The 26,213-nt window shown below is 51.1% G+C and overlaps 1 protein-coding gene across 2 annotated transcripts; it reads left to right on the top strand.

Moving 5' to 3' along the window:
* Positions 1 to 67: 67 nt before the first annotated feature.
* On the top strand, positions 68 to 25,098 carry BCL6 (BCL6 transcription repressor). Of its 2 annotated transcripts, none has more exons than XM_007083565.2 (10): positions 68 to 268; positions 10,932 to 10,970; positions 11,816 to 11,987; positions 13,975 to 14,196; positions 15,875 to 16,846; positions 17,381 to 17,565; positions 18,993 to 19,160; positions 20,274 to 20,404; positions 20,522 to 20,659; positions 22,632 to 25,098. In XM_007083565.2, exons 3-10 carry the CDS (start codon positions 11,827 to 11,829, stop codon positions 22,773 to 22,775), a joined length of 2,121 nt encoding a protein of 706 aa, XP_007083627.1. In that variant the 5' UTR covers positions 68 to 268; positions 10,932 to 10,970; positions 11,816 to 11,826; the 3' UTR covers positions 22,776 to 25,098. The 2 variants fall into 2 exon arrangements, with proteins under 2 accessions (XP_007083627.1, XP_007083626.1); XM_007083564.2 differs by lacking the exon at positions 68 to 268 and adding an exon at positions 314 to 9,769.
* Positions 25,099 to 26,213: the final 1,115 nt, after the last annotated feature.

Below are 26,213 nucleotides of genomic sequence, written 5' to 3' on the forward strand. Positions count from 1 at the left end.
GCCTCCAACAGGAACCCCCAAATCTGAGACGTCCAGACGCTGAAGAATTCGAAATCTTCCTGGAACTGGAAAAATACTGTGGCTTTGAGGGCTTTCCATGGGCCAGGAGAGGCAAAAGTCCCGGAGAGCTGACACCGAGTCCTCCCCTGCCACGTAGCAGTGGTAAAGTCCGCAGCTCAAATTCCGAGAATTGAGCTCTGTTGATTCTTAGAACTGGGGTTCTTAGAAGTGGTGATGCAAGAAGTTTCTAGGAAAGGCCGGACACCAGGTGATTATTGCTGTTGCTGCTGCCGCTGCTGCTGCTGCCGCCGCCGCCGCTGGTGCCGCTGGTGCCGCTGCCGCCGCCGCTGCTCATGATCATTATTTTACCTTTTAATTCTTTTTTTTTCCGCTCTTGCCAAATGCTTTGGCTCCAAGTTTCCTATGTGTATCTATTGATATAAATGTATATATTTATTTATTCTAGCTGTCAGGTGTTAAAATAAATGCCGAAGATTAGTCCCACGTCTCTCCCACTCTAGGATATAGATTTTTATATATTTATTATTTTATTCTTGTTGTCTTTGAGTGAATCGGCCGGTTTGGGGAGGCTTTTGCCACCCTCCCTGGTGTTGTTTTGGTTTTGGAAAAGGAGGTGGAGGAGAGGAAGGAGGGGAATTAGGGGGCGGCCGGAGCCGAGAGGACGAGACAGTGTTTTGGGGGGGTGCTCCGGGCAAGTCTGGGGGCTGTCTGGCCCCAGACGACGGAGAGGACGCGCGCTCGCGCTCTCGCTCTTTCTGCTGCTGCTTGCGTACGGCTTGTGATCTCGCTGGATTCGGGCGGCTGTGTTTTTTCCCTCTTCTCTAGCTTGCAAACTGCCTTCCTCGCTCCCTCGCTCCTGCCTCCCCTTCCCTCCCTCCCTCCTCCTCTCCCTCGCCTCTCCTTCCTTCTCCGCTCCCGTCCTTCTGGGTGACTCCGGGAGACGGGGAGGGAGGCTGCCCGCTCGCTCGCCCCGCTGGCTCCCTTCCATCGGCCTCGCTCCTCTAGATTCCCTGCCTCCGAGCCGAGATTTGGGAGGAAAAATGCAAGCGAACTCCTCGGGTTTTGTTTTTCTCTCCCCCCACCTCCCCATAAACCCAGTTGAAGTATCGTTTCTACTATTTCCTTTTAGAGCCGCGATCTTCCTAACGAGATCCGAGTGTTTTGGTGTCCCCTTACCCTGTGTTTTGGGGGAGGTTTAGCTTGCCTGGGGGCGGGGATGTTGAATACTTTGAAAATTATTCTTTCATGTTGCAGTCGAGGGAGTCAGGAACCCCGCTCACTCCCTCTCCCCATCCCGAGGAGAGCGGCTGGTGGCGGGACAAGGATTTGGGGGGTGGGTGGCAAAGGGGTGCGCGTTTGCACCTGCGGTGCCGTTTAGCGTGCGGGGACTGCGGGAACCTTCACCGGACGGCCCAGACGAGCGGGAAGGTGGCGGGATTTCTGGCGGTCGCGGTGTTTGTGTTTTGGGCGCTGCGTGACTCGGTGTTAGCTCCCAATGGCTGTTCCCCGCCTCTCCTAAATTTTGTCTTATTTTTTCCCATCGTGCGAGCTTTGTAAAAAGACAACTGCCAGCCGGAGAGTAGCCGACATCAGGCTTCAGATTCTCGAGGTCCTTGCACTGGGCGAGGGGAAAAACAAACAGCCCCAGCCCGCGTTCCTACGTGCAAGACCCGGGAGGAGAGAAGGGCACTCTGTGGCTCTGGGTGGGGGGCCTGGCGCGGGAGAAGGGGGCGCGGGCGCGAAAGGGAGATCTTTGTGAGTGATTTTGCAAAAACGGATTGCGAGGTTGGTTGGATTTGCAACCTGTGGCTCTCCTGGAGGGAGTAGGAATGGGGGAAGGCGGCGGCGGCGGCGGCGGCCCGGGGCGGGAGCGGGTGGGGAGTTGGAGCCTCGGAAATCGGCTGGGCTCTTGGGCAGCGGGAGCTAGGGGCCACCCCGCTGCGGGATGTAGTGACCGTGGTCAGTGTCTTGAGAACTGTGGATTGCGTTGCCTTTATGATGCTGTGTTATTGGAACTCTGGCGAAAAATGGAACTAGTGTTACAATAATGAGTTTTAAAACTCTCCCATGGAAAACAAAAACACAACCCAATAGATTTTAAAAAGAAAGGAAGAAAGAAAAAAAGAAAGAAAGAAAGAAAGAAGGAAAGAAAGAAAGAAAGAAAGAAAAAGAGAAGAAAAGACCTTTCTATAGGGTGCCCCTTTTTGCAATGGTTAAGACTTGGTGGTGAGGGTCCAGACTGCTGAACAGGGAGAAAAACCCCAAACAGGATACCGAAAGTCCAGAGCTGTTACTGGGTCCCTCACAGATGATCACAGAAAGCTGGACATCCCCATCACCACCACCACCAGCTACAGGAAACTAATTTAATTTTTTAATGGATTTTTTTTTCCATTCAGGTTATAGTTTCCAGGAGGAAAATCTTGTCACTCTTTACTTTTTCTAAGTGTCAATACATGCATTTTTTTTTCTGTCAAAAAAAAAAAAAAAAAAAAGTGGGGCAGGACAGAGGGAACCAGGGAAAGGGCTGTTTAGAAATACAGTTTGTGGCTCTGAGCGATGCCACTGGCTTCCTCTACAGAGACTGTCAGTTTCCCTTTTTCTTTGCAAGGTGTGTGTGGTTTTAATAAATAACTTTAAAAAATAAGAGGGGGGCCGGCAAGATCTGTCAGGAGACAGGTATCTATTTTGCTCACTATTTACTACCAAGAGCCTTTGGCACTGGAACAGAACCTCGTAAATCTGCAGCCCAAGTTGAAGTTCATCTGGCCCTAGTCCACACGCTATTCCTGGAGGTAGCAAACATGAGCTCAAAGGAATGAGGTGAAATCACATTCTTGCTTTAAAATATATACCTTTTTTTTCTTTTTAAGGAGAAAGGATATTGTCTCAGAGGGGAGGAGGAAATGGAAAGAGTGTGCCAGAAGATGGGCATTCCCTTGCTACATGGCTGCAGTTGAGTCCTCAGGCTGAAATAGAAACCTGTAGATGGGAAATATTTCCCCCTCCCCCCACTTATAAATAGAAGTTTCCAATATCCTATTTGGAAGACTCTCCAATACTGCAGGCCCAAGCACTGGCTGGTTTTAAGGGTCTGTTGATAGTGACAATAAGGCCAGAAGCTGTTGGTAAACGGGGCAGCTTGAAGGAGAAGGAAGCCAGAAGAGGGAATTCTCCAATTGGCCTTTTCGTCTGTGCTGTTCTGAAGGGTTTTACCCCATGCTTTCTTGAAAAGACTCTCCAATTTATTCTGGGTTTGGTGGACAGGAATGGGACTCAAAACTCTTAAGCTGTCGTTTGCTGAGCCCTGAAGAGTTCCAGTTATTGGTTGAGTAAAAGGGTAGCCAGGACTAGATGTCAAAATCCTTCCTTCCCTCTCTCCCCTGCCCGGTAGCCACACTCACAACCCACTTTATTGTGAAAAACTTAGAGATTCGGAGGTGGTGGTGCGGCAGCGCCACCCCTCGGTGGGTGAAACTCTATTTGCGAAAGTCAAATATTTGAAAAACATTGTGAAATGACCTTATGAGGATTTTTTTCTTTAGAAAAAGGAGATAAAACTACCTTTAAAAACAAAAAGGACTTTATAGTAGATCTCTCAAATGGGGAGGAAAAGAGTTGCTTTCCAGCTAGGATAGTGTCATAACAGGCAAAGAAGTTCCGAGTGTGTTGTGTGTGTGTGTGTGTGTGTGTGTGTGTACGCGCGCCCGCGGAGGGTCGCCTAGTTGGCTTTTAGGTGAGTTCTCCAGACGGAGGTAGCCTCCTTCCCCCTTGGACTTGACTTCTCAGAGCACCTGAATTCTGTTGCCAGTCTGACACTGACAGAAGGAGGAATGTGTTGGTGTAAAAACAAACCAGTGATTGGAAGTCCTGCAGTTTTGCTGGCGGTGATGGTGGTGGTGTATATGGGGGCTGGGCTGGGGACGCAGGTTTGTGGACGGCGTGGGGGCAATGGTAAGCCAGTCTAGCAGGGTTTGGAGCTCTCTGGGAGTTGAAATAGTGTGGCGCGTGCCGGTTTCCTGCACTGCGCAACAAGTGGGAATGCCGCCGCAGTGATCCGGCCGAGGGTGCCGTGTTGTGGTGAAGCTGGCCCTTTTCTCTTCTTCCCACTCACTGGAAGCCAGGAATGGCTCTTCCCAGTCCTCCCAGCCTCCCAGCCTCCCAGCCTGTGACCAGCAGCCCCACCAAAAGACCATAATTCGGTGGGGTCTTTGGCCGAGAGCTGTAAGCCTGGGTGGAGCCCGGTCCTTGGCCTCCAGGGCCCCTTTTCTCCGTGGGGATCAGGAGTTGATTCCCGGGTCGACCAGTATTTGGCAAGAAACTCTGCTAATACCTTCGAGTTCCACTCTGCTTTTTGAAGACAAGCGCTCCCTTTCCTCCCTTCTAATATATTCAGCCCTTCCGGCTGGAAAAAAATCACCGTATAATTTGTGAACGCAGCTCCAGATACCGTGTTGTGGCTGCTAGAGGAGTGCGCATCGGGAAGAACGGAATTACATCCAGTAAATTAAACGTTTTGCAGAGTTGCTTACAGAGGCAACTTCCTCCCCCTAACAGATCATAAAAGAAAGAAAGGAAAGGAAAGAAAGAAAGAAAAAAAAAAAAGAAAAGAAAAGCCGGGGACAGTCGGTTGTGGAAGGCTGCGGAGGCGCGGTAATTTTCGAACGTACTGAGTCTGCCACCTAGTGGTAGATCGTAGCCGAGTTCCCCGTCTGGGGCGGCGGGCAGCCCCTGTCACCTTCGGGTCTCCCAAGTATCCCCATCAGGTACTAGGACTGACAGAGGAGGAGACCATCCAGTGAGGATGACATCCGGCCTCCAAAGTTTTGGTAAGATGGATGGAGATTAGGAATCCTCCAGATGCTTGTCCTGTCCACGGTCCCCCAGCGAGGGGCATCAGCCTCCACTAAGAGAACCTTAAGATAACCCGTATTGAATACACTATCTCTCTGTCTCCGTGGCTTCTCCCTGGGTGAAGTGTGGGGGGTGGCGGGAAGCCTTGGGGACTCTAGGACATAAAGCTCTTGACAACTGAGGAAACAGGCCTCATGAGGGTGGTCTGTTACCGGTGAGTTAGTACCCTAACTGGGACAGATTTTTTACTTTCTGAATTCCAGGTCAGTGACTTAAATAAAGTCAAAGACGAGTTTATCTCTGCTCCTTTGGAGTACCTAAGAGAAAGCAGCAGCAGTGAGATCCATGGTTTTAATGTCTCAGGTCAGCGTAGCTGGAAACAGTTACCCAGGTGCCTTGGAAGAGTTTCAGAAAGTATGGCATAAGATTTTCAGTGACAGGTACGGACAGCCTAATGTACTGATGAGGGTGGCGGTCTCAGATCTTGAGGAGGGTGCTTGTGTTAGCGGGTGATTAGGTCCCAGTCCCTAGACTTGCAGAGATGTACCTCGCTTCGCCCCAGGCTCGCATTTGGATACTGAAATAACTGTCTTCCCCTTCCTTCCACGCTGCTTAGTGACTTGACCAGAAATCAGTTATGGAGGGGGGTGAGGAAGATGGCAGGGGGGTCATATGGACAAGCAGGGGGTAATCCCTGTAGAATTTTGGCCACAATAGTTTCTTCTTAAGCAAAGTTTTATTTTCTTGGAGCTGAAAACTTAAGATGGCAAAGCGCGCGTACGGGTGCCGGCGACCCCTAGCGACGGCCGCCGGCGACGCACACCCGCGGGAGGTGCTGCCGTCTCCACCTCCCTGGTCCTAGGAAATCGAGTTCAGCCTCTCCCACTGCGGGAACTGTCGGAGGCCGCGTCGGAGAAACGCGCCTCTGTTCGGGTTGGAAACGAATCTGGGGATGTGTTTGAAGAGCGGTCAAGTTTGACTCATCGCTTTCCAAGGACAGTTAGTGCCTTCCATCTTCATTAAGGTGAATAAAGACCTTGGCTGACTTCTGTCCAGATCGGATTTTTAAAGGCATTGTTTGCTTGGGGACATCATGCCGCTCCCCTCCCCCGGCAGCCTTTTTGCAAAGGCAGAGCCCAGTCCAGCCTGGATGACCGAGATATCTCTGCTTAGGGACGTAGTTTGTTGGCATTGTCTGCCGGCTCTTTCTGGAAGGCTGTCGCGAGCTGGGCGCATGGGGAGCGTCCCTTCTGCAGCTCCTCTTCAGATCTTGATGATAAAACACATCCCTCTATTTTATTGCATTTCCTAGAAGCTTGCAGGCTTCAAAGAGCGCTGTTGGCAGGAAACGTGATAGAAATAAAGTCAGGACACAATGTCCCCGAACACCTCGGTCATCCAAAGCGCCTGCCGAGGCTACCGCGTTATCAAATTCGCTTTCATTTATTGTCTACTCCACTCTCCCGCCCCCCAGTCAAGAGAGCGAACAGTGTTTCTCCCTTAAAACGAAAACAAGCGCGCGGTTTAACCCCACCCCCTATCGCTGGACCACTGTGGCTAAACTGGAGCAGCCAGTTAGCTGAGAAGCTGCGCGGAAAGGGAGCGCTTGGGCAAGAGCCCTGATGCTGGTTTCACTACGGCAGCTCCAGCTTTAATTAAAATTCCTCGTCCCCCCCCCCCCCCCCCGCCCCAAACAGTGCATTGCACTTCCAGATTCTCCTTTGGATTTCTCAGAGAGTTATTGGTGTTATTAGATTACCAATAATCCAAAGGCCGGCCGGGATAGAGAAAGGTGGGGGGGGGGATGTGAAAGGCATTCTCCAAATCTGGAGCCTGTGTCTAAAGTAGGTCAATGGGAAGGAGAGGCGGGGCTACATGGATATTGTCGGTTTCTAGCCTTGATGGAGGGCTCTCTCTAGTGTCAAGCAGCGGTAAAACATGATTAGGTTTTAGCTCCCGGAACCACGGGACTCCTAATTTCCAATAAGTGCATGTACTTAATTTTAACTTCCCTTCCTAGATACTCACCCCACTCCATATTAAATTTCAACCTTCGCTTTCACCTTTATTCCACCGGGCGAAGGGATGAGAAAGCCTCCAAGTAAGATTTTATGAGGCGGACGAGGCCCAGTCTTTACCTACCGCCCAGACCCCGCCTCCGCCGCTGATGGGATGCGCGACGCAGTGAGAGACCACCCGCGGGTTTTAGGAGAGGACTATGGCCTCAGGGGCTACGTCTTTCGTGCCCCTCGCCCCGGAAAATTACTCTCGGAGCCCACTACTAGGACCACTTAGGAGAGGGCGCCCAGGGGTTATAATTCCGAGGAAGGCCATGAGAAAGCTAGGCAATCCAGGAGCGCGCCCATGCGCGCGCTGGGGTCAGCGCCCCGGTCCCTGCGCAATCCTAACCGCGTCTCTACGTGTTTCGGAGAAATCGGATTCCGAAATCCCGAAACCTAGCCAGGTTTGGCCTGGCAGCTCCTATTCTAAAGACTTTGGGCGGAAACCGAGCTGAGTAGGGTTCCCCTACTTGCCAACGTAGGCGGAAGGGGCTTTCGGTTTGGTTTTGCTCCAGGTAGGCTGGTGCGCACTGGCTGGAGACCCTCAGTCCTAGGGACTCCCATCTTTCTACTTTGACGCCTGGCCTATAACCAGCCCCTTAAGGGGAGTGGGGGGGTGGAGCAAGCAAAAAGAGAGAAAGGGAAAAAAAAAAAAAAGAGAGAAAAATAAATAAATAAATGACGCACCAGGCAAACAAACACCAGAATTAGGCAATTCTAAGTCCTGAAATGAGTTTCGGATTGGACCCGAATTCCTGGGTTCTGGACCGGCTCTGCTACTCACTTGTGCGACTTTCCCCATGTATAAAATTTTTGTGGGGGAAGGGTTGGACCGCGTGAACTCAGAATCCTGGATCGGGCGCCGGCGAGGGATTTAGGGGAAAGTGTGCCTATTCCCCGCGAGCCTCCCTGGGCGCCCCCCCCTCCCCGGGTGAATCCCCGGCGGCCCTCGCGCCGCAGGCAGCGATCCTGGCGGCCGTCGGGGGCCGGCAGCTTCCTGGAAAGTTACTTCTCGTTGGAGCCGGCGATAGGCAGAGAGTGTTCTGTGAAATCCGCTGAGCTGAGATCGACTACGTTCCGGGAATGAGAGGGCTGTGCCATTCCCCTCACTGCCCACTGCCTTGACAGCGTAACAGGAAAAAAAAAAAAAAAAAAAAAAAAGGCACACACAATGTTAGCTACCGAAGTGTACGAAACGTTTTATTTGAATGTAACCAAATTAAAGGTTGCCACGATCTCACCACGGGGCCTCCGACGCGCCTGCGGGGGCTTCGAGGCAGATGGGCCGCGGCGCCCACAGAACGCCCGGGGGTGGGCGGTCCCTGGCGGGCAGGTACGGTAAGGTCGGGGTGGGCGCATCTGCCCGGGCTTGCTGTGGCGCGCAGGGCTCCGGTTTGTGCCCGTGTGAGCCTGTGAGAGGAAGCGCAGTGCCCGCCGAGCGGGAGAGACAGGGAAAGGGTGGATGGGGGCTTTCGTGTTGGCTCACTCTCTCTCTCTTAACCTGGCTCTCGTTCTTTTCTGCCCTCCTCTCTTGTCTCTCTGCCTTCTCCTTCGGCTGCCTTCTCTTCCCTCTCTGCCTTTTGTACAGGGAGAGGGTCCCTCGTTTTTCTTCTCCAGCTCCTCTAAAAGATCTGCCTTCTCCTCAAGGTGCCGAATTGAAAATCCCGAGGGAAAAGGCAGAGGAGAGAAAGTGTGTGGGTGGAAAGACAATATTTAGGTCTCACTTCGTGGTTACTGCGGCTGGGGCGGGGTAGGGGTGGGGGGAGCCCACGTCTGGGCCCTTGCAGTTGTCAGTTTCCCTTTGACAGCCCTGTTCTTTTGGCGGTTGTTTCTGTGTAATGAGTATTGTGTGTGGCGTCCATGGGATTCCGGCTGAAGCTTAGTAAGACAGAGTTTGTCCAGGACTTTGCTGGAGATTAGCTTTCAGTCTTGGGCAAGGCTTATCCCATGAAGCGTTGGTGGCCTCCCCAGTAAATCAGGGCTGTTATAAAGATCACATACGATGATGGATGGGGAAGGCCTGAGTGGTCTGTAGGAAACAAAGCAGCTGCTAGGGGTCCTTCCACACTTGTGGCAAATAGAGGGAGGCATTGCTTCCCACATCCACCGTAACACACACTCACTAGCTGTGAGGCCCCCTAAGATAGACCCAGCTGAAGAAGAGGTGGGCTTAATAAGGATGTGAGCCTCAGTGTATGTGCGTTTGTTTTTGACCAAGCCAGGCAGAGGTTTAGGATGAAAAGTGCCCAGCCCCAGGGCCTGGCTGACAGACCCACCCCCACCCCCACCCCACCCGCAGGGGGCAGGAGGTGGGAACGTGTTGTTTGTTTGCTTCGATCTGCATATGGAGTGAGTCATTGCCACTTGTCAAGGTGAAATGGCAGATCTGGGCTTCCTGTGGTTCCAAAAATCTGTGAGTGGAAATCCACAAGCGAGCTGGTGGTTGAAGCTGGCTAAAGGAGAACCTTAGATATTCCAGAAGTGTTCAGGGATGTTTTGCACCGGGGGAAGAGAAGACGGTTTGTAAATGAACCTCTCACGTGTCTCCACTGTTCTTTTTCAACAGACACAATCCTTGAACTTTGGTTAGGACAGTTCAGTGTATTTCTCTTTGCCCGTCTTGAGTTAGGATGGGGAGAGGAGGAAATAGGTTCTTTCCTCTCCTTCTTTTCCTCTCCCTTCCCCCACTCCCTTCCCTTATCCTCACTCACTCACATGCACACACTAACCTTGAAGCCGATGGGACTGAGTGACTGGCACTTGGGACCACAGAGAAATGTCAGAGTGTTTGGTTACAGACTCAAGGAAACCTCTCATTTTAGAGTGCTCATTTGGTAAGATTCAGCAGCCTGGAATGGGGGCAAAGTGTTTGTATGGGGGAAGGAACTTAAGAATGAGATTCACCCACATTAGGGTGCTGTCTTGCATGTTCTACAGCACGTAGGCTGATTTGGAAAAGGGACAGGAACTTGAGCCAGAAGACCTAGGGCTGGGCCACTAACCATCTACGTGGCCCAACATGACCTCCCTGGCCTCAGGCCCCTTTACCAGGAAAATAGCTCTAAAGGGCTATGATTTTGAAAGGGGGGGGGGGGGGAGCTGAAAAGGATTCAGATACTGTTTTATTTTGCAGCCCACATGTGATCATAAATAAGAGTCCTACACCTGTGCTTTAAAATTATTTTGTTTCAGAGAAACCAGTTTGGAGCGGGTACATATTCCATGAGTCCTCCCTGGCCAGTTCTCAGTCAAAGCACACAATTAAATCTTTCACCAGCAGAGGGAGCACAAGCTTGGAAGTTTGTAGTACTATGGTCTCAGACCCAGGAGGGAAAGAAGAAGAAACTTTGAAAAAGACAAAGATTCTCAAGGAAAGCATAGCTAAGCCATCTCGGGGTGTATTCTGCAGATCCTGTGGTTATTAAGTGTTTCTTAATACCTTTTTTGTCCTAAGCAAACCACTTGAACTCCTGGGCCTCAGTTTTGTCAGCAGCGAAATGGGGATAAACGATATTGACCCAGTAGATGTTGAGAAATCATTTTAAGACTTCAAAGATAATATTTTAGCAGGTTTTGAAAACTGTCCACATCTTTAAGGCCCCCCTGAAGGATCATTCTCATTGATATTGAAAGAACCACTTTTCTTGTATTTTTCTTTCCCATAAACTCGGGCGGGGGGGGGGGGGCGGGCTTTGGTTGGTATACATTTTTTACTTTGAGACAGGAACGGTGTGTGTATATGTACATGTATTTAATGTGTGCAATTGCGTTCCCGGTAGTCAGGATAAAAACATTATTATTGCATAGCTTTGGGTGCCTTTGTTTCCGCAAGCGCAGACCTGGAAAAATGTTTGCTGGCTTGTGGTAAAACCGCTCCAGCTGGCAGGCTGCAGCTATCAAAGTAGAACCAAATACGTGTGTCCTAAAATAAGACTGTAGTGGACAATCTAACATTCATGAAATCAATTTCTCTTTGCTTTTTTCTCTTCCCTGCAGATTTTAAGCAACATTTTGGACTGTGAATCAAGGCATTGGGTAAGTAAATCTAATTATATGCTTTAAAACTTTGTGGACAAACTGTTTCTTTTGAAATTTGCCAATGCATGTGTTGCTGTGAACTTGGCCACTTTTCATTAGATGAGATAAAGAATAGCCAGTTCCCTTCTGCATCGTTCCCAGGCCTCACCCACTCACCCCCGTGTTAGACTGTCTTCACCGTCGTGTGATCATTCACACCCTCTCTCATTTCTTGGTTCGGATCCAATGTAGCCACCTACTATGCTCCAGCAGCACGCTGGGTGCTTGAAGTACATTCAGACAATTCTAAAGCCTAAAAGAGGAGAGAACAGATGGTGGCTGGGATAAGGAAATGAGATTCGGACAAGAATAGCTGTGATTTTTGAGAACCTACTATAGCCCAGGCACATATCTCTAAATTTTACAAACACATAGGTATTACTTCCCCCCATTTGGGGAAACCAGAGCCCAGAAACCATAAACAGTCTGCCCCATGTCACACAGCTAGCAAAAGGTAAAGCTGGCTTGCTAACCTTCCAAGTGTGGTTTCTCTCCCCTGTCACACACTTACTGCCTCTCAGTGCCCGGCCGAGTATTTGGTATGTGGGAAAAGCGCTCCACAGATATTCATTCACGTCCGCTTTCCCCGAAAGGCTTTTTTCTAGTCCCACTTGTTAGATAAACATGATTTTTCTCATCTTACAGATGCCCAGAGATGGGCCACAAATTGGTCAAAGACCAAACCCGAGGGACCTCGGTTTACATCCCACATGTTAGCAGGCCGAGGCTCCTGTTCTCACACTCCTGGCAAACAGGAGTCGGGTGCTGGGGAACCAACAAGAGTCTGACCCTTTGCTTTCCAGGTGAAGACAAAATGGCCTCGCCGGCTGACAGCTGTATCCAGTTCACTCGCCATGCCAGCGACGTTCTTCTCAACCTTAACCGCCTGCGGAGCCGTGACATCTTGACCGATGTTGTCATCGTGGTGAGCCGCGAGCAGTTCAGAGCCCATAAGACAGTCCTCATGGCCTGCAGGTGAGGGGTCTGGAGGGGAAAGACGGATGTATAAAGGGGAGCCGACAGGGTGGGCGGGCAGCGAGGCAGAACAGGCGGGCCTTTGGCTGTGTTCGGAATTACATGGCACTTGTCTCCAGACCTCAGCCCGTGGCCTGGCAGAGTAGGTTCCCAGGGAGCGAATGAATGCACGCGCTTCTGGGGAAGAAAGAGTTTCTGTTCTGTGGGAATAGAGGGAGAAGAAATCGTATACTATCCCAAGAAAGGATGTGTTTGGACAATAACATGGAGAATAACTCCAGTTAGAAGAAGTCAGAGGGGGGTTGACAATATTGTAAGCAAGTGAATTTGATATCTTTTGCCCTTTTATTCTGTAACTACATGCGGTTAATCCTGTGGCTGTATTTCCATGGGTGTTTCAGGGTGTATATGTGTAAGTTAGGAAGAGTGAGCCGGCCGATTCTTCATATTTGCCAAGTATTTCACATACACAGAACTATGTTTTTTAAGTTTATTTATTTATTTTGAGAGAGAGAGAGAGAGAGAGAGAGAGAGAGAGAGAGGAGGGCCCGAGAGAGAGGGAGATAGAGAATCCCAGGCAGTTTCCATCCACACTGTCAGCACAGAACCCGACATAGGGCTTGAACTCACAAACTGTGAAATCATGACCTGAGCCAAAATCAAGAGTCAGACGCTTAACTGACGAAGCCACCCAGTGGCCCCCCAGAGCGATTCTATATTACATCTTCTCCCTGGATCTTTGCAGTGGCCTTCTGTGGTATGGAGGCATTACCTCCATTTTATAGACAGTGAAACAAAGATGCAGATAGGTGAGCCGATATAAAGTCAGGGATCTCTATTGCTAGCTGAGAGCTCACTCAACATCTACAGCAAACACCTGTTTTTGGTTTTTGTTGTTGTTTTTATTTTTAATGTTTAATTTTTGAGAGGGGGGGCAGAGAGAAGGAGACAGAGGATCTGAAGCGGGCTCTGCGCTGACAGCAGAGAGCCCGACGCGGGGCTCGAACCCACGAACCGTGAGGTCATGCCCTGAGCCGAAGGCAGACGCTTAACCGACTGAGCCATGCAGGCGTCCCAAGCACCTATTTTTTAACAGTGGCAAAACCAGAGATTTATAGAGAAATAAAAGTAATAGAAAATACTCACCAAGTGCTTACTGTGTGCCAGGCATCATTCTATGTACCCATTATGTTTTCGTCCTTGCCGCAACCCTGTCGGGTAGACACTGTGGCTCCTGGTTTGCAGATAAGGAAAGCAGGGTGCAGAGAGGTTAAGTATCTCACCCAAGGTTGCACAGCTACTTCCTGGTAAAATTCTGGCTCGCTTCCAGCAACCCATTAAGAAAGAGCAGAATCCAGACGACAGCCCAGAATCCTGACTTGTGATTGAGTACTCTTTCCTCCATCAGACAGCATGGTAGCTGGAGTCATGGCCTGAAGTTTCACTTGTGTCTTCGAGGACTATTGACCTTACGGAAGTCTATAGACTTTTAGAAGATCAGTAGACTGTACACGTAGGCATCATTTTATTTATTTCTCATCGACACGCAACTTGTTTCTAAAAACATACAATGGCATTTTAAAAATAAGGATCATAGGAAGAGAAATGTTTATCTCAAAGCTAGAGACTAAAAATGGTAACGGCAAATGAACGCCGAATTTCACTCTGATGATCCATGCATTTAAGACCATAAGGAAAATAGCTTCTGTGACTTTGAGAAAATCATTTAACTTCTGATCTTTGTCCCCCCATTCGTAAAGGGGAGAATGATAATATCTACCTTGCAAGGTTGTGAGGAACACAGGATAATGTATGTAAAGTGCTTAATGACTGTCTGGCATTTAGTTAGCTCTCCATAAATGGCAGTTATTATTAATTGCCACAGAAATTCTGGAGCAAGGCCCAGGGGAGAGAGCGGAGCCCTGACACTGACTGTAACTGATGGCAAATTCTGTCTGTGATAGTGAGACGTTTGTTTGTTTTATAGCGGCCTGTTCTATAGCATCTTCACAGACCAGTTGAAATGTAACCTTAGCGTGATCAACCTGGATCCTGAGATCAACCCCGAGGGGTTCTGCATCCTCCTGGACTTCATGTACACGTCTCGGCTCAATCTGCGGGAGGGCAATATCATGGCCGTGATGGCTACGGCTATGTACCTGCAGATGGAGCACGTTGTGGACACTTGCCGGAAGTTTATCAAGGCCAGGTGAGCTGGCGCGGGGCTGGAGGCCTTCAGAGAGCCTTGGTAACGCTTGCATACAGGATCCTCTGTGATATGCACAACCTACATTTCCACAATTTTTGGCACACTTCCGCCTTCTTAATTCTTGGGCTCCAGGCAGGTGGTGCTCTCCAGAGAAGCCCTGTGCTTTCCCTCCTGCTTTCTTCTATTCGTTTGACGTGTCCTCTCCTCCTGCCCGTCCTGTCAGGCTTAGCTTGGATGCCAGCCCTCACCCACGGATGTTTTTATAATGGCTACTCTTCCTCCCCCAGCTCTTCCTCTGTGTTCCTAAGCCTTTGGCCTGTCCTTCAGACCTTCCTTCTGTTTTAACTATTTGCATATGTAGTTGAGTTCTCCTTTAGACTTCCGTCACAATGATTTACATAGGCGCCTTAGTTCCCCTACCAGACTGCTGGTAAAGCAGACGTGGGCTGCTTTACTCACCTTTTACCTTGCCGTTGCCGGGCTCCTACTGGAGAGGACCATTTACTGAATCACCCTGAGTTCACTGGGTCTAATCCCCTACCTGAGGGCCGGTCAGACATGACCGTCCTTTAAAGGTGAGGAACCTGAGAGCCAATCAAGTGAAGGGCTTGGCTAAGTGGAGCAGAGACTCAGGGCTTGACTTTTTTAGAAGCATTTGATTCAGCTGTTCTAGGGTGATTGCACCCCTTATCGCACAGAAGGGTTGCTAGCCTCTGTTTGAACACCTCCAGGAGCCAGGAACCCAGTGTTCTCAGAGCCACACGGTCTCCCCTGGCCGGTTAGAAAGCTCCGCTTTATGGCGAGCCGGAATGTGGCTCCCTTAACCTTTGCTCATTGGTTCTAGCTCTGTTAACTATGAGCATGTTGAGCTGGCCTATTTTTCGCCCACATAATGTCCCTTCAAGTACGGGCAGTGAGAGCTCATTGTCTCCTGTGGGTAATCATGGTCGCAGGAGCATCATTGCTGTCCTTTGCCAGTGCTTTCACTGGGTCTGGCCTCGTGCTCCGAGTGGTTAAATAACTCGCTCCAGCTCACGGAGCTGCTGAGTGGCACAGCAGAATTGGAAAGCAGGTCTGGCCACTTCAGAGCCACGGCCTCCAGGACGGGCATCCGCCACCCGTCCTCCAAAGTCAACTTGCCCAGGACTCTAGCCAGCACAGAGGCTGAGGCCTGTCTTCAACAGGGCACCAGTTTTTCCCGGACCCTCAGAACACGTGGCACCAGGATTGCGTGAATCCTTCCCTCCCTGAGCCTCGGTTTCTGTGTGTGTAAAATGGGCACGATAATACCTTTCTCCCTTTGCAGGATTTTGCCTGGGTGAGACGAGATAAGGGCTGGCAAAGCTGCTTTCCCTTCTAGGATATCTGAGGACTTACAGATGCACACGCATGTATACTGGTGTGACTAGACATGAGATGTCACGTCTAAGCAGGCACAGACTGTGTGGCTAACTCGCTGCCCTTCTGTGGGTCTCGTCGCCCCCGCTGCGGGCTAGATTGCTGGGTTCCTAGCATAAAGGCCTTGTAACTGAAGTCCTTCCCCCCTCCAGAGCCACATCCCTTACGTCTAAGCTGCCCAAGCACAAATGTGGTTACAGATGCCGGGGTCACTGGGAAAGCCCTCTGTTCAACGGCTCTGATTTGGAGGCCCATGTCCCCTCTCTGTTTTCTCCTGCAGTGAAGCCGAGATGGTTCCTGCCATCAAGCCTCCCCGTGACGAGTTTCTGAATAGCCGGATGCTGATGCCCCAAGACATCATGGCCTATCGGGGTCGTGAGGTGATGGAGAATAACCTGCCGCTGAGGAACGCCCCTGGGTGTGAGAGCAGGGCGTTTGCCCCCAGCCTGTACAGCGGCCTGTCCACCCCGCCAGCCTCTTACCCCGTGTACAGCCACCTCCCAGTCAGCAGCTTCCTCTTCTCCGATGAGGAGCTGCGCGATGCCCGGATGCCCGTGGCCAACCCCTTCCCCAAGGAGCGGGCCCTCCCCTGTGATAGTGCCAGGCCCGTACCTGGCGAGTACAGCCGGCCGGCCATGGAGATGCCCCCCAGCGTGTGCCACAGCAGCATCTACTCGCCCAAGGAGGCCGCCCCAGAGGAGGCACGCAGTGACATGCACTACGGCGTGGCCGAGGGCCCCAAGCCGGCCGCCCCCTCGGCCCGGAATGCCCCATACTTCCCCTGTGACAAGGCCGGCAAGGAGGAAGAGAGGCCCTCCTCCGAGGATGAGATCGCCCTGCATTTCGAGCCCCCCAGTGCACCCCTGAACCGGAAGGGTCTGGTGAGTCCGCAGAGCCCGCAGAAGTCTGACTGCCAGCCCAACTCGCCCACGGAGTCCTGCAGCAGCAAGAACGCCTGCATTCTCCAGACCTCCGGTTCGCCGCCGGCCAAGAGCCCCACCGACCCCAAAGCCTGCAACTGGAAGAAGTACAAGTTCATTGTGCTCAACAGCCTCAACCAGAATGCCAAACCAGAGGGGCCCGAGCAGGCGGAGCTGGGCCGCCTTTCCCCTCGAGCCTACACCGCCCCGCCGGCCTGCCAGCCGCCCATGGAGCCCGAGAGCCTTGACCTCCAGTCCCCAACCAAGCTTAGCGCCAGCGGGGAGGACTCCACCATCCCACAGGCCAGCCGGCTCAATAACATCGTCAACAGGTGCTTTCCCAGGCAGTCCGGGCCTGGGGTCAGGGCTTCCCACGCGGTCACTTCTTCTGATGGAGGCGGGGCTGTGTTCTTTTCTTGCCTGAATACTGAGTATGTTAGAGGTGTGCAGTAAGCACCCGCTGATTGAATTCGCCTAAGTAAGGAAGCATATTAAGCTTTGATCTATTTTGTCATAGCAAGAGTGGGAAAATCCCCTCGGCAGCAGAAGAGCATTTCATGAATCCCCAGGGCAGCTTCTATGGTCTTGGCAGGGCAGGGCGATCTCGCCCCCGCTTTGGACTGAGCTAGCCTGCAGACTGGGACTGGCCTGGGTCGGGGTGTTGGCCCACTGTGACCCTGTCAGGGATCTCAGGGCGTACGTTGTTTAGAGGTAGGCTTGAGGATAACTCTCGTGGCCCTGCATCCAGAGCGAGGCAGCCCAGCTCTGGGCTCACCTGAGCACAGGAAGGGAGGGGGCAGCGTCCAGGCCAAGTGGGGTGCTTTACGCTGCCCAGCTGCTGAGGCTCTCTTTCCTCCTGCTCACAGGTCCCTGACCGGCTCCCCCCGCAGCAGCAGCGAGAGCCACTCGCCTCTCTACTTGCATCCCCCCAAGTGCACATCCTGCGGCTCTCAGTCCCCGCAGCATGCAGAGATGTGCCTCCACACCGCCGGCCCCACATTCCCCGAGGAGATGGGAGAGACCCAGTCTGAGTACTCGGATTCCAGCTGTGGTGAGTCCCCTTCCCTCCTTCCCTTCCCTTGCCGGGAAGAAGGAAGGCCCCTGCCTCTGCCCGTGGGGTTCGCGTTTCCATTTCACGTATGCTGTTGTTACCGACTGGGAGAAGTCCCCGATTGGAAGGTCACTGGCACTTGACAATCACCAGTCCATCACCCCACTCTTGGCCTCTTGAACCAGGCAGACCGGAGCGATGGATAGGGTGTTTGAGTTCATCTGGGCTAGGAGAGAATGACCAAATAGCCTTTTCAGCTGCATTCCAGCTAAGGTAACCTGTGGGGCTGGCTATAGCTCCCAGAGCTTTCTCGGCTGCTGGGGACCCAACGGCCTGACCTGTGTTAGTTCCCCCCTGCTGGGCCGTGCATTCTGTAAGGACAAGCAGCCGACCGTAATCATTCCTGCGTCTCCCACAGATCCCAGAGAATTTCTAGCATGAAGTAGGCAACTCGGCTAATGTTAGCGGAATTAGATTAGTGGAACTGAATTATTAAATCGAAGTGTTGGATACTTTGTGATTGGCATCCCCAGTTTTTATCAGATAAAAGCCCATCTCTTCCCTCAAGCTCTGGCTGGAGTAGGATAGCCCAGTAATACCTACTCGGGGGTGAACCGCCTGCCATGACACGTCATTTTCAAAACGTTAGCACAAAAGGAAAAGAAATCAGTCCCTCACACTGAGGGATTTGGCACAGGGTCATGGATGTATAGCTGGGAGAGCAGGGACTGTCCCCATCTGTCCCCCTGGCCACTTGCCTTTTCTCTGCATCCTGTCCCTTCTCTCTAGGCCGCTGTTTCTACTTCCCGTCCTTGTTGGCTCTCCCAATCTCACAGAAGTGTTTGGGGGACATGAAATCCAGAGAGAGATACAGGGTGACCCTATTCACCATTACTTCCTCATTTAATGACCTCCAAGTGTCATTGGATTTTATATCTTACATTCCTAGAATGCTTTGCGTGATACAGTATGCTCCTGTGAGATAGGCCAACGGGGGTTGCTCTCCTGACTTTGGAGATGGAGACACAGACAGGCTCAGAGAGGTGAAGGGTTTTGCTCGAGGGCTCCTGTGTATGAATGTCAAGAAAACTATGCAGTGATAAGAAAAGTCAGTTGTCAGAGCTCTCTAGACAGGAAGAGCCCGCTGAGCTTTCCTGAAGCTGGCACAGGCCGTGTAGATACCCGTTGGTTTGTTTCCCTTCTGTACCTTAATACTCAAATCTGTCTCCTTTGTCCTCCACGACTGGGACTCTAAATGCTAAGAAAAAGAAAACGCCACAGGCCCCTGGCTGTGGGTTCTCGGGAGCGTCGGGTGGATGGAGGTTGGGGATCAATTTGAGTGCAGCCGCAGAGGGAAGAAGTGACCTCGGAGCCCTGCCTCCCTTCCTCATTGTGACTTTGGTGTCCCCGTCCCCGCCTCCCAACAGAGAATGGGGCCTTCTTCTGTAACGAGTGTGACTGCCGCTTCTCTGAGGAGGCCTCGCTCAAGAGACACACGCTGCAGACCCACAGCGACAAACCCTACAAGTGTGACCGCTGCCAGGCCTCTTTCCGCTACAAGGGCAACCTCGCCAGCCACAAGACTGTGCATACGGGTATGGCCCTGCCCCGCGCCCCCCCAACCCCACCTCGGCTGGTCAGGGTTACTGGGACCAGGATGGGGAGAGAACCGTAGAGAAAGCAGAGTGGGGCCCTGGTCCCCAGCGGGCTGAGGCAGGGAGCAGGCCCCGTCCTGACCCGAATGTGGGCCTAGACCTGTCACGTCTTTGCTTGGTGACTCATTCCACTCCCTGTATTGTTTGTCTTTTCTCTGAGAAGCTCTGTCCTGTGTCTCTCCCTTCGCTGGAGTCAGAAAAGTTAATCCCAATGTACAAGCGAAGAAACTAAGGCTGAGAGAGGCAAAGGAGGTTTGGCTTTTGTAAAGCCGGGAAAAAACTTAAAAAGCCTTGTGATTTCCTCCAAGGGCTTGTTCCTGATCGACTTCCATTCCTTTACCACGTAGCTTCCAGTGACCTGATTGTCGTCCAGAGTTGATTCTCCCTTGGTACTTTAAATGTGTCCGTCATCCCAGCAACTTCCCATGAAGGAAGGCTCAGCCCTTCTGTCGGCTTCCTCCACCTGAGCATCTACTCTGACTCAGGCCCCGGCCCTCTCGCACATGGAGTCCAGCTGTAGTTGCCATAAGCAGAAAAGCATGTCTTCTCCAAAAGACAAACTACAGCAGTCTGATTGTATCTTCCTGGCGAATGGTTTGGTTCCTGTATCGGTCTTAGCCAAGGCGAGAGCTAGAAGAGCCTTCCTACGTCGTCTAAATTCACCCCTCAGGTTCCAGAGAGGGAAACTGAGGTCCAGAGGAGGAGAGTGACTCCTCTGAGTCGGCAGTTAGATAATCCTCATGACATGGCCGGTTTCAAGGCCTCCCGGGAGGAACCCCCTCCCTCCCTCCCTCTCCCACCGCCTGTGTTGTTTCTGCTCTGTCCCCGCCTGCTTCTTGACCCTGGCTGCCCGCAGCCTGTGCCGGTGTGTGTGCGCGTGTTGGGGGTGGTGGCCAGGAAGCAGGCCCCTGGATCCTCTCTCAGACATCTTCCAAGTGAGATAACGCTGAGGGTGGCCCCCGGAAGGGCAGTTTGCTTTGAGATCCAGGGACCCGGAACTGCGGGGACCTCTGTCCAATATGGCTTTCTTTATCCCCTTCCTTTCGGTAATAGGTGAGAAACCCTATCGCTGTAACATCTGTGGAGCCCAGTTCAACCGGCCAGCCAACCTGAAAACCCATACTCGAATCCACTCTGGAGAGAAGCCCTACAAATGCGAAACCTGTGGAGCCAGATTCGTACAAGTGAGCAGGGCCATGGGGAAAGGACCCCTCCGCCTCTGCGTGCTGACGAGGGGCTCCCGGGGGCGGGGGCCGCGGCCCGCCCCAGCGGAGCCTTTCATGCTTTGCCCTTCCGTTCAGGTGGCCCACCTCCGTGCCCACGTGCTCATCCACACTGGAGAGAAGCCCTATCCCTGTGAAATCTGTGGCACCCGTTTCCGGCACCTTCAGACTCTGAAGAGCCACTTGCGAATCCACACGGGAGAGAAACCTTACCATGTATGTGAGCCTCTTGTCACCCCCGTGGGCTGGCCTGGGAGGGGTTGAGGGTAGAGGTGCAGCCAGCAGAGCTGTTAGTGTCAATCTCAGGCACACGGTGGGATGACCACTGAACTAAAGGTCACGAGACATGGTTTGGGCCTAACTGTCAAAGACACCCTGCTTGACATTGGCTATGTCTCAGTTTGCTCGTCTTTAAAGTGAGGGTAATGGGCTAGGTGATCTGGGCCTTAGGACAGAGGTCCAGACTAGAGATCCATTGATTTTGGAGTCATTCATTCATTCCATGCTAACTGGCTTCTTACAATTTGCGTCTATGTTGGGCTGGCTACCTGTCTACCTAAGAGGACCTAAGGTGTTTGAGAAAGAACAGCTATAGGAGTGAGAAGAGAATCAGAAAAGTGTGGTGATGGGGCCCCTGGGTGGCTCAGTCGGTTAAGCATCCGACTCTTGATTTCGGCTCAGGTCATGATCTCACTCACGGTTTGTGGGTTTGAGCCCCGCTTCAGGCTCTGTGCTGACAGTGCAGAGCCTGCTGGGGATTCCCTCTCTCTCTCTCTCTCTCTCTCTGCCCCTCCTCTGTTTGCGCTGTCCCTCTCTCAAAAGAAACAAATAAACAAACAAACAAAAAAAAATGTGGTGACAGAAGGAAAAAAAAAGAGAAAAGGCCACTTTAAGAAAGAGCAGGTGGCCAGCTACACAACACGATGCCGTGAATGGGCCACTGGAATCATAGTGTTCTGGAGCAAGGTTTCAGCCAACCATGGCTTGCGGGCTTATTACTGAACATTTCGTGAGCTAAAAATGGTTTTAATATTTTCAAATGGCTAAAAAATTAAGAAATAATATTTTGTGGCCCGTGCAAATTATATAAAATTTAATTTTCAACGTCCATAAAGAAAGTGTTACTGGGACACGGCCATGCTCCTTTGTTTACGTACTGTCCTTGGGTACTTTCCTACTACAGGGGCAGTCTTGTCATCACGATGTATTTACCATCTGGCTCTTCACCAGTTAGAAATCATTTTGCCAATCTCTGCCACTGACGGGGGAGATACTGGCTGGGCAGCTGGGGTGTCTGGTTCTTATTCTGACTTTGACACCAACCTTTTTGGGGCCATAGGCAAGCCCAGACCCTCGCTGTGGACCACAATTTTTTTCCTGAGAAGGATGCTGTGGATGAGCAGTTTCCAAACCATCCCCTTACAACACTGAGGTTCTTGAATCCTGCCGTCCCTTTTGCCTTTTGAGTTTCTATTTAATTTGAAAAGAGAGTCCCACGGCTTACAAGTGTAGAAACTACTCCGATAGGTGATGCTGACTTTGGTGGCTTTGTGGCGTCACTGTAGGTAGGGCTGGGCACAAGAACGAACCAATGAGTGCTTAACCCGTGTCACAAATGTGAGCCGGCAACATGTGGTTATTTTCACCCACTGTTTATCAGTCCCAGAGTGAGAATCTTCTTACTTGCATTTTGTTCTTGGGCAAGTTAGTTCATCCTCTCGGTGCCTCTGGTTCCTCATCTGCAAAATGAGCCTGGATGTAGCTGTGTTCCTGGGGCTGTTGTGCTCAGTTACCAGATCCACTCAAGGGTCGGGATGGTGCTGGTACACAGGAAGAATACAATAAATATGTGCTAGCAGTTTAGATGCACAGATGTCGAGGTAACAGTGACCTTCAGAGTGCACTGCCTCAGTCCTTTACAGAAAGGAAAACCAAGGCACATGGAAGAAACGACGTGCTTGGGTGGGGAAAAGCGCGCGCGGCATCGGAACACGTTAGAAGACAGGGAAGGGCCATTTGCACAAAGCTTATGTGTCCCTTAGCTGGAGCCAGAATTCTCCACCTGGCCTTGGAGGGGGATGAGCTACCCAGATCTCTCAGAGGGAGACCCTCCTTCTCTGGGTCTCTGAGCAATGACACGTTCCCTGGGTTGATGACTGCTAACAGTCTGCCTCCGGTTTTCCTTCAGTGCGAGAAGTGTAACCTGCATTTCCGTCACAAAAGCCAGCTGCGTCTTCACTTGCGCCAGAAGCACGGCGCCATCACCAACACCAAGGTGCAGTACCGTGTGTCCGCCACTGACCTGCCCCCGGAGCTCCCCAAGGCCTGCTGAAGCATGGAGTGTTGATGCTTTCCATTCGAGTCCCTTCTCAGAAATCTACCCAAAGGATACTGTAACACTTTACGATGTTCATCCCATGATGTAGTGCCTCTTTCATCCACTAGTGCAAATCATAGCTGGGCTGGGGTGGGGGGGGAGGGGCGGGGGGACCGGGAGCCAAGGCAGCTCCCCTTCCCCTACTGCCATAAAACATTAAGAAAATAATATTGCTTCTTCTCCTATGTGTAAGGCAAACCACGTCAGCAAAAGGCGAAATCATTTTATATATCAGAGCGGGGGGAGTATGCAAAAGTTCTGACTTGACTTGGTCTGCAAAATGAGGAATGTATATGTTTTGTGGGAACAGATGTTTCTTTTGTATGTAAATGTGCATTCTTTTAAAAGAAGAGACTTCGGTATGTTATCAAAGAGAGGGCTTTAATTTTTTTAACCAAAGGTGAAGGAATATATGGCAGAGTTGTAAATATATAAATATATATATATATAAAATAAATATATATAAACCTAAAAAAGATATATTAAAAATATAAAACTGTGTTAAAGGCTCGATTTTGTATCTGCAGGCAGACACGGATCTGAGAATCTTTATTGAGAAAGAGCACTTAAGAGAATATTTTAAGTATTGCATCTGTATAAGTAAGAAAATATTTTGTCTAAAATGCCTCAGTGTATTTGTATTTTTTTGCAAGTGAAGGTTTACAATTTACAAAGTGTGTATTAAAAAAAAAAAAAACAACAAAAAGAACAAAAAAAGCTACCGAAGGAAAAATGTGTAGTTTTGTTCTAGTTCTCGGTTTGTATATACCTGTACAACGTGTCCTACGGTGCCTTTTTTCATGGAAGTTTTCAGTGATGGACGAGCACGCCATCCCTTCTGAAGTGTAGGCAGACACAGGGACTTGAAGTCGTCGCTAACTAAGCTCTCTTTGGGAATGTTTGTCTCATCACATTCTGCGTCATGCTTGTGTTAGAACTACTCCGGAGACAGGGTTTGGCTGTGTCTAAACTGCATTACCGCGTTGTAAAATATAGCTGTACAAATACAAGAATAAAACGTTGAAAAGTCAAGTTGGCTCCGTTCCGGAGGTCTTTCCTTGTGTTGGAATCAGGACTCAGGACTCAAATGGGTCTGGTGTCCTCAGCTCGTAACCTAGTGGGAGATGCTCAAGGACAGGAGTGGCTGCTGGCCGTGGGGGGCCTCAGAGGGGCCGAGGCTGGGGCTGGTTCCTGGAAGCTGGGTCCGGAGCCGCTGTTGGCCCCCAGACCAGGATGGACTGAGGACCGCAGGCTCCAGACCCGGGCCGTGAGGAGCTCAGGCAGGGGAGGTGAGATGGGTCTCTCACCTCTCTTTCTGGCTGGTTCTCTTGTGTTTCTTCACTCAGCCCTCTAGGCCGAGTTCTAATGACTTCAGTTCTAGCCCTGCTGACACAAAGGTACGGGCGTCCCTGCTTTCCCTGTGTCTTAGAGAATTTGCCCATCCTGTGAAGGCTCATCTTGCCTCCTGGCTTCATAAGCAATTTCTCTTCACTGGGATCCAGGGGAAGTATGAAGGCAGGTCTGACCCCATCATACATTTCTCAGCCTTGGTGCCTTTAGAGTCTTTCTGGTACCTGCTGGGTGATTGACAGGTATCTACAGACTCAGAAGGTTTGTGAACGGCTTCCGGCCATGTAAACCTCCTACCCTGGAGAAGGGCTCTTTGTCCAGAGAACTCTGGTGGAAGGCCCCCATTTCCTCCTGCGTGACCTGGGACAACCATTTCCCCTCTGGCTCCCTTTCCCAACCTGTCCGTGAGAGGATTAGATTAACTAGATCATTTATGATTCCATGATTCAGACATAAGTTCACCCTGGCTTGCTTTGGCACCTAGTTTTATTTCACCTCAAAAAACCCCAAGGATCAAGTTCGATGGATGAGGTCTAAGAACAGTGAGGACAAGTGCGGTCCTGGCCCCTGGCCCAGAGGAGAAAGGCCGCCCTTGCCCCCTTCCAGGTCCTGGGTGGCCGTGGGGCGGGGCTGTGGAGTGGAGCCCCTCCCCGGGCCCTCAGGCCAGGGGTTGGACAGAAGTGGCCTCTGGCAGGGTCTTACGGCAGGCCCTGGGCACGTGTTGAGAAGCGTGTGGGGGCTGACCACCCAAAGCCCCAGAGAGAGCCTCACAAAGTGACACCACCCTCTGCCAGCCACATGGCCTTTTGGTTCAGGTTTCCTTTGAAAATGACTTTAGAGGACTTGCCAGCTCGAGGCCTCAGCTCACCCTGCTCTTTGAAAAGGGAGAAAATGATCCCTCTGCTCCCATAGAAACTTGGCAAAAGAACTTACAAAACAGACAGCTTCAGAAATGAGAATTCACAGGCCCGAGGGAGGCTGGCCCAGGGCCCCTCTGCTCCCCGAGGGCCTCCGAGTTTGTTTATGTGTCATTACTGTTTAATAGAGAGACCACGGGCCGAGGGCAGACAGTGTGGGTGGCGTTCAAGTTCAAACAACATGGAAGATCAAAGAGTAACCGGAGCCAATTGACAATCAATAATGAGTAAAAAGCAAACATCTCTAAACGGATAAGCCAGGACAAAGGGAATGCAGAATTTTTATTACAAAAACAAGTATGCCGTGAATGCCAAGTTTTATAAACACGTAACTTGCAAGACAGGGGGCTCACGATGTCCTTTTCTCTACTGTTGGAACTTTAGAGGAAATGTTTCTGGGGACCAGGTTGGTGGTTGGGGGATAAATCCGGAGAGGCAGGGAACTTAGAATCAAGAACCACTAAGGATCTGGAAGGGATGAGATGGTAAGGATCACCCAGCTCAAATCTGTCACCGACTCCTGAAGGGACAGAGGCAGGAGACATGAGCAAAGTTGCCTACCATCACTTCTTTTTGTGCCGACAGTGGTTTTCAAGGCACCTTCGTACCAAAGATCCCATTCAGTTCCCACAACCACCACCCCGAGGAGAGTTTACAGGGAGACGGAAACCACACGCCCACCTTGGAAACTCCCCGACAGTGGCCGTGCCCCCCAGAGCTACAGCTGAACCAGAGGTCCATAATAACACATCAGGCTGCACCTGCCCACAGAATTTTCCCAAAGAAACTGCTTTATCCTCAGCCCCTGCTGAAGAGCCAGAACTTGGGCACCCAAATCCCACATTGTGCAACCCTACCTCCCTGACCACTGATTTGTCTAAGGGTGGACACTGGATCCAAGGGCAGCCCACTTGCAAAGGGCCTGTGGCCCATTACAAAGTGTTAGTTATGTAAATTGGGGCTGCTAATGAGTTGAGACACTCAAGTGCTGTGTCCTGGGAATTTATAGTGAAATGTGGACACAGGCAGCCAATCCAGTGTTTCTCAGACTTCAGTCATTTGTGGTCCACCTCCATGACTTTTGCCATAGCATCATGCCCTGATTATTTATGTGCTCTTTTTCTTT

Source organism: Panthera tigris, chromosome C2 (genome assembly GCF_018350195.1).
Source record: "Panthera tigris isolate Pti1 chromosome C2, P.tigris_Pti1_mat1.1, whole genome shotgun sequence".
Lineage (NCBI taxonomy): Eukaryota > Metazoa > Chordata > Mammalia > Carnivora > Felidae > Panthera > Panthera tigris.

What these genes read in the sequence shown, in the direction of transcription:
- BCL6 (XM_007083565.2), top strand. Translation starts at nt 11,827, where the DNA reads ATGGCCTCGCCGGCTGACAGCTGTATCCAGTTCACTCGCCATGCCAGC. An exon ending in CGGAAGTTTATCAAGGCCAG is followed by an intron (nt 14,197 to 15,874) that starts GTGAGCTGGCGC and finishes TTTCTCCTGCAG; the next exon opens with TGAAGCCGAGATGGTTCCTG. An exon ending in GTGGAGCCAGATTCGTACAA is followed by an intron (nt 20,405 to 20,521) that starts GTGAGCAGGGCC and finishes CCTTCCGTTCAG; the next exon opens with GTGGCCCACCTCCGTGCCCA.